Raw genomic sequence first — 12045 nt, forward strand, 5'->3', positions numbered from 1 at the left:
TGATAATATTAGTTACGTAAACATACATATGTATGCATATTGTCCATAAATATTGTCTGATAATACAACATGTATCAGACAATTTATATCAAAATATAACTGTCGCAACGCATGATTCGAAATCTATCTAGTTGTTACTATTAGCAATACAAATGTAGAAAGGGTCTAAGGTTGAGTGATTATTTTTATGACCATCACAATATCAAACCCTCATGTAATAATATAAATAGATAAGAAATAATTCTCATTTTAAACCTACGGAGTATATGTTGTGAAGCCATTCGATGACAGTGAAGGAATTGTTACTCTACATCATATAACCCAATTGAGACACATTCCAGAATAGGTGATGATATATCCACATCTCTTTTACTTCATCCACCATCATTTGAGTCTTTTTCTACAAAATATCTCTTGATAATATTTAACAGAAAATTTGTATAAGTTATCATTTAAGGGTATTTTAGAACATTCAAGTGGAAGGAGTAAAAATGGTGGTGGATATATCATCTCCCTTCCAGAATAGTCCTAAGAAGACGTGGTTTCAAGCGGATACTTTGACATCCCAGCCCCATCACAAGAAAAACGAAATTCAAGATTTGTTTTATCAAATAAATTATTCCATAATCATTTGTACTCGTACTTTGTTTTTTATTTCCTTTCTTTTCTTGCTTGCTTTTATTTAAAGGAAAAAAATATATTTATTTATAAATTAATAAAGGATGGTACAGGTAATATCCACGTAGGACATCTATGATTTTTGATTCTTTGACCTTCATTCACCTCTAAAAAAAATCAAGAACACAACGCTAAAACAGCACGGAACCAACTAAAACAGTGCACTGATTTTGCCGCCAAATTCCGAAAACATGATCTGTTCACCTCTGCAATCAATCTTTATCTCACCTCACCTCAAAACCTCATTCAAATCACGAACTATAGGCTTCGAATCCTTATCAAAACCACAATTCGCAACCGTGCATTATCATCGTAATTATACAACTAATATCGCTTACAGGAGTCATGGAAATAGATACAGATATAGATACAGCGCTTGTTACTGTGTAAATTATAATACAGTTAATTTTAGTTCTAGCGAAGAAGAGTTTGATATGGAATTAGGGCGTCTGTTGAGGTTGTTACCTGAGGAGATGCGAAGTAAGGTCACTGAGCATCATGAACTGCATCAATTGATTGAAGTTGTTATGGATTTAGGTCGAAAACCGTTGGCTCGGTTTCCGTCTGGTGATTTCGTGCTATCGGATAATTTGATTACTGTTGATGATCTTGAACATGCTACTTCATTGGTAACTATGATTGTTTGCCTATTGCACACCACCTGTTTGATATATTGCTTGAATGAAATAGTGTACTTATATCATTTATAATTGTGGATATATTTAAACTGTTTTGAAAGAACTACTAATTAGTATACATATTGTTATAGGTGGGTGATTTTGCTGTTGATAATAGAGCTGGGATCAGCAGAACGTTGCACCGAATTAGTGCTATTAGAAACCGTAAGGGTGCAGTTATTGGGCTAACGTGCCGTGTTGGTCGAGCTGTATCAGGGAGTGCTAAGTTGTTGCAAGAGTTAGTTAAAGATGGATCTTCTTTATTGCTTATTGGACCTCCAGGAGTGGGAAAGACTACTATTATCAGGTTTTGTTTTGTTATTTTGTGAGCTAATTATGTGCTGCCTATCTCTTATACGAGACTATGATCCAAGTTATTTATGTTGACCTGTTGTTTCATATTGCAGGGACATAGCTCGAATGCTTGCAGATGAGTATAATAAACGTGTCATGATTGTTGACACCTCGAATGAAATTGGTGGAGATGGTGATATACCTCATTCAGGTATAGGTAATGCTCGGCGTATGCAAGTTCCTGATTCTGATATGCAACATAAGGTAATATAGGGTAATTGCTGATTTTATTAATTAACACCAGATACATTACAGATTAAAATGTTGGGTCTAACTAAAACTCAAAATCCGGTGTTAAGTAGAAGTATTGCTTCTAATATTATGCATATTACTATTACTCGGTGTTGTAAATCTCCCGAGATCTCCCCGAGATCTCCTCCAAGATCTCGTTTTTAGAAGGCAACCGAGACGAGATGTTCATCTCCCGAGATTTCTCGGTCAACGGGGTCAAACTTAGTCAAAGCCACGATTTCTCGGATTTTCTTGCTAATTTGTAATAATTTCTTGTAAAATTCGTAATTTCTAAGATTTTCTCGCTCATTTCTCGGATATTCTTGTAAAATCTCGTATAAACGTGTATAAATATACATATATTTATGTTTTTATGTATATTTTTATTTAAAAAACTATAAAGTCAACGTAAGTCAACGTCCGAGATCTTCCCGAGATTATTCCGAGATGCCGAGATCTCCCTAAAAATGTCCAAACGAGATCTCCCCGAGATCCGAATTCTCCAACCTTGCTATTACTATATAAGGTTCTTATTTATGTAATTCAGGTGCTGATAGAAGCAGTTGAAAATCATATGCCTCAAGTGATTGTAATAGATGAAATTGGCACAAAACTTGAAGCAGCAGCTGCAAGCACTATTGCACAACGTGGGATTCAGTTAGTTGCAACTGCTCATGGTATTACAATAGAGAACTTAGTGATGAATCCTTCATTGGAGATGCTTGTTGGAGGAATACAGGTTAGTAAGTCTTCTACTTATGGATGGGTCGATTTGGGTTGTGTTAATATCAAATGGATCAAATAGAAAGCTTATGCTAGATGGGGAACATGACTAATGGGTAGAATATATTGAAATCCTCTAAAGTTATTTTTTAATGCATTCAACCTACTAAAACAATTAAATTGATTTGTATTAGGATTGCTATAAGATTGTTTTCATAATCCTAGTTAACACATTTATTATTGACATCAAACAAATGCCCAAAAGTGTTAAGTAACAACCTGACCTGACCCAACCCTGCTCTTTCAGACCCGTATTAAATAATCTGTTTTGACAGAGTGTAACACTAGGAGATGAAGAAGCAAACCGAAGGGGTGTACAGAAATCAGTGCTGGAGAGAAAAGGTCCTTCTACTTTTGATTGTGCCGTGGAGATCATTTCTAGGCATGAATTGAGGGTTCACAGTAATCTGGAATCAACCGTTGACGCCATCCTTTCTGGTTTGTTTTTGTACTGAGCTATTAATCTTTAGTATTGTACTTTTGTACATTGATATTTTTAACTTTTGATTTTATATTACGGAAGGCCGTTCTCCAAAATATCAAATTTGCAAGCTAGATGAGGGAGTGATAGATGTTACGTTACAAAGTGATACACTGGCATATGATTCATTTGTCAAGAAGAGTGTTGATACAATTGATGGTATTCCACCATGGACCAGCGAAAAGCTTACACCTGAGAAACTCATCGCTAACGACTCTCAAAGTGACAGAGATAATCCTTACGATAAACCACCCTTGTGTTTATTTCTCTATGGGGTATGATATCATTCTTCTATGTAGAATTAATTTCTTAAAAGATGTATTATATCGTGGGTACATATTGTAGGTCTCGGAGACAAGTGTACAACAAGTGTTTACACACTTAAAGATGAAATCCTCTGTCGAATATACTAAAAATATTAGTGAAGCAGACGCAATACTTGCACTGCTGTCCAAAATAAAAAAAAATTCTCGGATTCAGTCTGCTGCTCACTCTAATGACATACCTATTTATGTCACGAAGGTAAGCATCATCAAAGTTATAAGTCAATGTTTCCGTTGTATCATTCTTTGATTGATTCCTTAATTTTTTTTGATGCAGACAAGCTCATTGACGCAGTTAACAAAGGCCATAGAGGCCTTACTGACTGATTATGATAATGATTTCGAAGACAGTGAAGATGAATATTCTCAGATAAATGAATCAGAGAAGACTGATGCTTTGGAGGTAGCTCATCCTTCTTTTCTTGTCAGCCATAGTTTAACCTACTGTTAATTCTTGCCATAGTTTAACCTACTGTTAATTCTTTCTTCATTTTCTTTTAAAAACTGAACATGTGATGACTTCCATCTGTTCTTGCATGTTCTGTTTTATGGCTATAGCCCCTATTTGATGATTTTGGTCACTTCTAGCATACACTTATTAATTAGGCACCAATTGGAGGTTTACATGGAAGAAATGAATCAAATGGTTAATCCAATCATTCTCGTCTTACCATTTTAAATATGTACTGGCCGCACAATACCCTACATTGAAGTTCATGTCTTTTTATCTGTATGTAGTAATATGCCGGTGTAGAACCATTTTACTAGCATAAGAGTGCACTCACTTATCCGATTTCTACTATAAGATATCCTCTAAAAAATTTGGTACAGATCATCAGTTATGCTCTTGGATTTGATAGAAACGATGGGTGCCAATTGACTAACTATTTTTCAGAATTGATGCTGACCATTAACCCATATAAGTAGGCTGTCCTTTTATCATTGGCTGAAAGTAATTGTTGGATCCTTCTGTCCTTCATGGTTGACCTCCAAGGAGCAGACTGATGAACGTGCAGCACAGCCTCATCTCGTAAGAGCAGGCACATGAACATGCGCCACAGCCTCCATAAATTATTATTGCTATTCATTATTAATAGAAACGAAGTTTCATAAAAAAGTCTTTGACATTTGACAGCCCATATCCAAATCGAGGTCCCCAAAACTTACACTATCTGCATTACACTATACATGATTTTCGAGAATTCATCTACATGAGATTGCGTTATTTGTCCTTTTGAGTTGCCTTCAGTAAGTAGACCTCCACATCAACACAATGTGATCTTCCAATCATGTCTGGTCATATTTTCTGCCACAATCACAGGAATAACTCAATCTCATTAATTATCTACGGATTGATATGTTGAACATCAAATCATAATTGTGTTAAGTATATTTTACAGAGGAAACCAAATTTTCCATTTGCTCCGACACTGTCGTTTCTTCAACCACAAGTTTGACCTTAAGTAGGTATATATTATCCTTAAGGATACCGTTGGAAGTAAATGTGAATACAAGTGATTGATGTTATTATGACGAACTCCTGGTTAAAGCGAGGATGGTGTCAGGTGGTTGACGTGTCTTTACAATAAGACGCTTAGAAGTTATAAAATGCCTACGGAATGGAGACTCAGCGAGATTATCCCCATTTACAAAAATAAAGGGGATGCCCAAATCTGTGGTAATTATAGAGGCATAAAATTACTTAGTCATACTATGAAGCTTTGGGAGAGAGTGATTGAGACTAGACTCCGACGCGAAACTACGGTTTCCGAAAACCAATTTGGTTTCATGCCAGGGCGCTCTTCGATGGAGGCAATTCATATTTTAAGAAGCGTTATGGAGAAGTATAGGGAGAAACAAAAGGGTCTAGAGATGGTCTTCTTAGACTTGGAAAAGGCCTATGATTGCGTACCGCGAAAGTTGATTTGGAAGACCCTTAACGTTAGGGGTATCCCAAGTAGATATATTAGAGCTATTATGGATATGTACGATGGGGCGAAGGCCTGCGTTCGGACGCCTGTGGGAAACACAGAGTATTTCCCGATAGAAGTAGGGTTGCACCAGGGATCGGCCCTTAGTCCTTTCCTTTTTGCTTTGATCCTCGACGAGCTGTATCGAGGAATACAAGAGAACATCCCTTGGTGTCTGATTTTTGCCGATGATATCGTGCTTGTATCGGAAACAAAGGATGAGCTTAATAGAAGGCTAGAACAATGGAGGGAAGCCCTAGAACAAAATGGGCTACGGATCAGTAGACAAAAGACGGAATATCTTAGTTGCGAATTCGGTAGGACTGATGATGAACTTAATGTTGGAGGGAACATCAGCATTGGGGACCAGATCTTGCACCCACAAGAGTCGTTTAGATATCTAGGCTCGGTCCTCCACAAATCAGGGAGGATAGATGAGGACGTGACTCATCGTATTAAGGTAGGTTGGTTGAAGTGGAGAGCAGCGAAAGGGGTTTTGTGCGACAAGAAGATACCACTCAAATTGAAAGGAAAATTCCTTAAGGTGGCAATCAGACCTGCCATGTTGTACGGATCAGAATGTTGGCCAATGACGAAGGCCCAAGAGAGAAGGATGGAGGTGGCAGAAATGAGGATGCTTAGGTGGACGTGTGGTAAAACCATGCTAGATATGATACCAAATGGTGTGTTTAGGGAAAAACTTGGAGTCAGTAGCATCATCGACAAGCTAAGAGAAGAACGACTTCGTTGGTTTGGGCATGTGATGAGACGACCACGTATTGCCCCGGTTAGGAGAGTTGAGGCACTCACGGTAGATGGTGTAAGGAGAAGGGGTAGACCTACTCGTAGGTGGATGGATAGACTAAGACTCGACATGAGGGAGCTTTCGTTGACCGAGGACATGACTTCTGATAGGGATGCGTGGAGGGCTAGAATAAGAATAGTTGAGTAGGGCTATTTTTATTATTATTATTGTTATTGTTATTGTTATTGTTATTACTGTTATTACTGTTATTACTGCTATTACTGCTATTACTGTTATTATTCTTACTATTACAATTATTAGTATTGTTATTGTTATTATTATTATTTTTTGTATCACTATTATTAATTATTAGTGTATTAGTATTTGTATTACAAATATTTATTACTATTAATATTTATATGAACTATTATTATTACTATTATTTGTATTACTATTACTATCGTTTTTATTAGTTTTATGTATTGTTACCAATAGTATTAAATGAGTATGTTTTTGGTATCTTTGGTTTTTGGATGTATGCATGCTTGCATGGTGGTTTGTACGTATGCACGTAGGTTCTTGTATGTTTGTATGTATGTATGCATGCAGGTAGGTTTTGTAATGAAGGTGTGATGCAGTTACACACGTTTTTATATGGGAGTTTGTTTTTTATGTATGTATATTTGTAGGTAGGTATGTATGTATGCTTGTTTTTTACTTGTCTGCAGGTGTGGTATATTCACTCATGTATGTATGTTTTGCTAATAGGTTTATGTAGGACTGGGTGTTTATGCTATGTATGTATGGTTGTATGTGTGGCCTTATGCATGTATGTATGTACGTAGGTATGTTTCATACTTGTACGTAGGTATGTCTCATGTATTTACGTAGGTATGTCTGGTGTGTATGTAGGTTTAGGTATGTGTGTATGTATGTACGTATGTATGCATGTATGTATGATCAAGTGATTCGCATCGCTCGGTGCATCTTGGGACCATTTTGGCTGAGGACGACTTCCCTTGCCCTAGAGCTTGGTTGGTTCCTTTTAGTTGGGTAGTTTCGGGGGTGTCTACCGTAAAGGTGCATGAGTGGTTTTTGGTTTGCTAAGGGTGGTTGGCTCTTTGCTTGCGCAACAACTTCCACCCGGCATGCCCTCAAGTTGCTGTCCACAAGGTCTTTTGGCTCTTTTATCGAGGCAACGACAAGCGTCGTTTTAGTGGCGTCTTGACTGCAGCCCAGAGCCTAAATTGATTCTTAGGCATGCTTTAAACCCCATGAAAATCTGATTCTACCATCTTCATAGCGCCTCCCCTATATTTTATTATTATTACTATTATTATTATTATTATTATTTTTATTATTGTTTTTTATTTATCTTTGTATGTTTTAATTTATTTTTTAATTTCTATTTTCTAGCTAAAAAAGTCTTTTTTTAGCCGGAGGTCCTCACGGAAGCAATCTCTCTACCCTGGAGTAGAGAGGGGGATGAATTTCCTTTACCGTGGGTGGAGAATTCTCTCGACTCGTGGTAACAGAAACGACTTCTCTTCTAGTTTAGGGTAGAGGAAGGATTGTCTACACCTTACCTCCCCCATACCTCGCAGGCGCGGGATTGGGTATTGTTGTTGTTGTTGTTGTTGTATCCTATAGACCTTGAGCTAGGTTACTTCTTTTGAGTTGTAATGTATGGTCCCTAGTTTGAGACAATATATGTTTACATTCTCTGTAATATGATCTCGCAAGGTTATATTTTTAAATTTGACCGAATGGTTATAATTGTTTAACTTTCTAAAGATCACTCCAATCGTTGTACAGGAAGCGAGGATTGCCATTGAACAGGTTGTAATCCCAAAAGGGGAACCTGTAGAACTACTTCCAAGGCCATCCAGCATTATGTTGCTTCAGAAGGATTTAATTCGTAAATATAAGCTACAAGCACAAAAAGTTGGTTCAGAGGTGAATGTAAGGCTTCGTATTCTACCTTTACAAAGTCAAAATGAAGATAAAGGTGATGATAATGATGATGATGATGATGATGTTGTTGATGATGAACTTAGTAGGTTGTCTGAAACAAATGGCTCACCCTACCCAATGAATAGATTGCCCTTTCTGCCTGAGTAGGTAAACCTTATATAACTGTTATCTTTTAGTTATTTGTTTGCTAAAATACTACTCTCCGATCTCACTGTATATTACTATTGCACATATATCCAGTTAAATCAAAATGTTTATATCTGATTTTTGTGAGGAAGTTATTAACATGGGTAGAGAATTATTGACGGCTTAAACACTGTGGGCATCTACTTATGAAGATCACTAAAGGTCGGTTTCTTGATAAGGTTATAGATGTATAAAACCCCACTTGAAGTAGCTAAAGAGGTACTAATTAGATTGTTGATTAAATGTTATGATTGGCTTTTTAATTGTTGTTGGACGGTGCCATTGACTTTTAAAATTGGCAGTATTCAGTTTTATTTGAATGCACATCTATCTAATTACATGGTGTCAAAACCTACTTGGTTCTTTCTAATTCTTAAAAGGAAGTGTGTTTATGAAAAGGTCAACTATGTACGGTTAAATTTGAGTGGCACATCTGGATGCTGGACATTTTTGTATTTTAATGGGGGCATTGACCTTATTCTGACCTTGTGCATCAATGGCACCTTATGATTATATTGCTAATTAAGAATATGCTTAGAACCATTTCAGGCCAAACTATGTTTTTTTAGGGATAATGTATTAATAGGCCACCCCAGTACCTAAACTTATGCATTAAGGCCACCTAGATAACCAAATTACTTTCTAGGCCACTCATGTAATAGGTTGATATTAATTTTGCCGACGTAAATAATTTTCGAAATGTTGTACAACAACATTAATGCTCCTGAGTTTACAGTTAGCTACATCTAGAGCTGTAAGGTGACTGAACTATCTAGAGATTTACTCAATTATGATTTTGAATCCTTTGTTGATTATTCTGAATAACTTTATATGTGTTTTTGTCATTTGAAATATCAATATTGTGTCAAAATTTTAAACTTTAAGAGTCTTGATGTTTTTTTTTACAATTTTACAACAACCTTGTGTCAATTTTGTCATAAAAGAAACCGAAATTAATACTTGGTGGCATCTAGTGGCTTTACCATTTAAGAGGTCTTAATGAAAACTTATTAATACTTTACAACCCTATGTATGTGTTGTCTATTTTGCGATATAAACTTATTGTTTGTGAGAGAGGTGTACTTTTTTTAAAAATATGCAACATTTGTGAAATAGAAGATAGGCGTAAATTAACCTTAGTTAGCAGTGGATCACTTATCTGATGTTAATCTATAGGTGGCTCTGTTTTTAGGAGATAAGTAGTTTAAGAGGAGTATTTGATTATTGATTATATGTCTTAAGTATCATTTACTAAATAACAAACTGAGGATCCTGTTGAAATAATCACTTTTATCGATTTTTGTACTTTTATTATGTAAGATAATTAAGGTTATCCTGAAATTGACAAAACTGTAATGCTATCATGGGAAGTAGGTCCAAGTATGTACTCCGTAAAATAATTGTAAAGGAGTGTGATGTCAGCAAAAGGTTCTTCATGCTAATCATAGATGATCGTACTAATATGCTAATGCTGTAGATTTATTGGTTGCTTCCTCTAATCATAGGTTTTTAGTTTTATAATGGAAAGAAGAGGAAAAAAGAAAAAGATTTTGTCATTTTACCCAAAATCCAATATGGCTTTGATGTGGTCCTTGATAATTGTTGAAGCCGCTATATGTATATCGAATTTTGTTTTGTGTAGGCATTTTACAAATTAATAATCTCGTAACAGCGATATCCCTCGTTCTCGTTCGTAATAAATTAATAGTTTTCTACTTGTTAAAAGTTGTTATGGGTAGTGTATTTGATTGTTTTGCTAGACTGAGTAAACAGAACCATTTGGAGAAATATACTTGTTTAGAACTATCTGTAGAGAATTATATATGCAATTCTACAAAATTTGATGGGTATATACTGAACAATGGACAATAGTTGAAGGACCAATTTTGAAATTCACTGGTTATAGACTTTGTAGTGGGCATCCTTCTCCCATTCTTATCTTTGGTCGGGCACTTTTTAGACTATAAAAATGAGTATTATATAGCAGTAGTACTATAAATTCTTAAAGAAATCTACTGCTATTATTTGTTAACTAGGCCGAAATGTGTATGTCTTTGGTTAAAATATTGTGATGCCATTGAAATTCATTTAAGATCGTAGATTGACTAACCAGTATCAAATGATTGTAGTAATGCTCACCTCCTTTTTGTATTTTTAATTATGTTCTTCATGTGGTTTTGTTTGTTGTTTCAAACTTCTAATGTGAATATTTTTTTTTTTTTTTTTTTTAGTTGTATTCTTTTATGGAGTCGGTTTGTTGTCACAAGTAATTTCGATCTTTTTGCTGATTCCACGGGTGGAGATTTGTTGTCAGTTAGTTGTGGTTTGCCCTTTTATGTTCTTCTTTTATAAAAATAATGTGATAACCAATATTCTAATCTGTATATATTTTGAATGAAAATATGTTATATTGCAAATATATTACGCCGACTTTTTAAGTTTGTCAACAACTGTGTTGTCCTGTTTTTTATAAAATAGCTGGACCAGAAAGGTTGTTATGACAGTGACCATCAAGAATACAAAATCTAAGATTTATAAAATCTATAAAGGCTAGATCCAAGTTGAGGTTATGATAAGCCGTCATAGCCTATGAAGATCGATCCACGGGTTTTAGAGATGCATGCTGCAAGTGTCCATTAACTTCATGAACAAGAGGACAAAGTTGAAATGGTATATGAATCATATATAGTGCCTATGGCCTAAACACAAAAAAAACATATTTGTCGATAATATCAGGGTGATGATAAAATCATGGTTCTTCATGCAGATTGGTAGGCATTTTTTATAACTCTAAGATCTGTCAAGATGAGGAAAAAGCATATCATGTTTACCCGTTTATCGAACAAAAGGAAGATCCCTTTGTTGTAGTATCACAAAACCTAAAGTTTTAAATAGATAGAAGGGGGTGTGTTTTGTTTTTAGTGTAGAACACTTAAACTAAGAAAATGCTTACTATATAAATTACCAACTTCCACTTTGATTAATGTAAAACACTTGAACTCTGACAAATCAAATATTCAACTTCCACTTTGATCAAAGTGGCATTATTTTGAAGTAGGCAATTAGCTTTGTTAGTTGTTACATTAAAATAACTGAAGTTGTAGGTCTATAAAAGTACATGCATCCTGGTTATCACCCCAAAAACTTTCAGTCTGTTTAAGCTATCAACAAAAGATATGGCATCTTCCCTTGGGCTTTGGTTGCTTTTATATCTTGTTCTTCTTTCAGTAAGAATTTCAGAAATCCGCGTACTTAATAATGTAGGGACATTGATCGAGAAGGCACGAGAAATATTAGAGGTAAGTACTCAAAAGCATGATATGGTAGAACTCAGCAGGAAGTATAACATGAACCGATTGAGCCCTGGTGGCCCTGACCCTAAACACCATTAGCGTATACATTTTCTGGTGGATGAAAGAGGCATGTTAAGATCAATTATACTAGGAATTGGGACGATGCGTAGATTGACCCTGTAAGAAGTTAATATTTTCTTATTTTCCAGTTTTTGGTTGTAGTCCGCCGCCAATGTTATCTTTGGCTTCTATATGAGTATTATAACATAATTTTCTATATTTTTTTGGGTTTTTTATTTATGTTTAGGACTTTTTTTTTTAACGGCAATATCGACATCGAATGCTCTCAT

The 12045-nt window shown here is 35.5% G+C and overlaps 1 protein-coding gene across 5 annotated transcripts; it reads left to right on the forward strand.

Moving 5' to 3' along the window:
- The first annotated feature begins 768 nt into the window (after positions 1–768).
- LOC139894310 (protein SEEDLING PLASTID DEVELOPMENT 1-like) lies at positions 769–11356 on the forward strand. 5 transcript variants are annotated; one of them, XR_011775008.1, is made up of 11 exons: positions 769–1307; positions 1448–1662; positions 1763–1913; positions 2488–2679; positions 2999–3161; positions 3247–3479; positions 3550–3726; positions 3805–3930; positions 8058–8363; positions 8495–8621; positions 10634–10845. XR_011775008.1 is itself a non-coding variant. In XM_071877685.1 (10 exons), the coding sequence occupies exons 1-9, from the start codon at positions 870–872 to the stop codon at positions 8361–8363; spliced, it is 2001 nt and encodes a 666-aa protein (XP_071733786.1). In that variant the 5' UTR covers positions 769–869; the 3' UTR covers positions 10881–11356. The 5 variants fall into 5 exon arrangements, 3 of the variants coding, with proteins under 3 accessions (XP_071733786.1, XP_071733664.1, XP_071733728.1); XR_011774996.1 differs by having other exon boundaries at positions 8495–8564; XM_071877685.1 differs by lacking the exons at positions 8495–8621; positions 10634–10845 and adding an exon at positions 10881–11356.
- Positions 11357–12045: the final 689 nt, after the last annotated feature.

This window comes from Rutidosis leptorrhynchoides, chromosome 1 (genome assembly GCF_046630445.1).
Source record: "Rutidosis leptorrhynchoides isolate AG116_Rl617_1_P2 chromosome 1, CSIRO_AGI_Rlap_v1, whole genome shotgun sequence".
NCBI lineage: Eukaryota > Viridiplantae > Streptophyta > Magnoliopsida > Asterales > Asteraceae > Rutidosis > Rutidosis leptorrhynchoides.

Coding starts and splice junctions, on each gene's coding strand:
- LOC139894310 (XM_071877685.1), top strand. CDS start 870: ATGATCTGTTCACCTCTGCAATCAATCTTTATCTCACCTCACCTCAAA. Junction 2,680..2,998: donor TGCTTGTTGGAGGAATACAG/GTTAGTAAGTCT, acceptor CTGTTTTGACAG/AGTGTAACACTAGGAGATGA. Junction 3,480..3,549: donor TGTGTTTATTTCTCTATGGG/GTATGATATCAT, acceptor TACATATTGTAG/GTCTCGGAGACAAGTGTACA.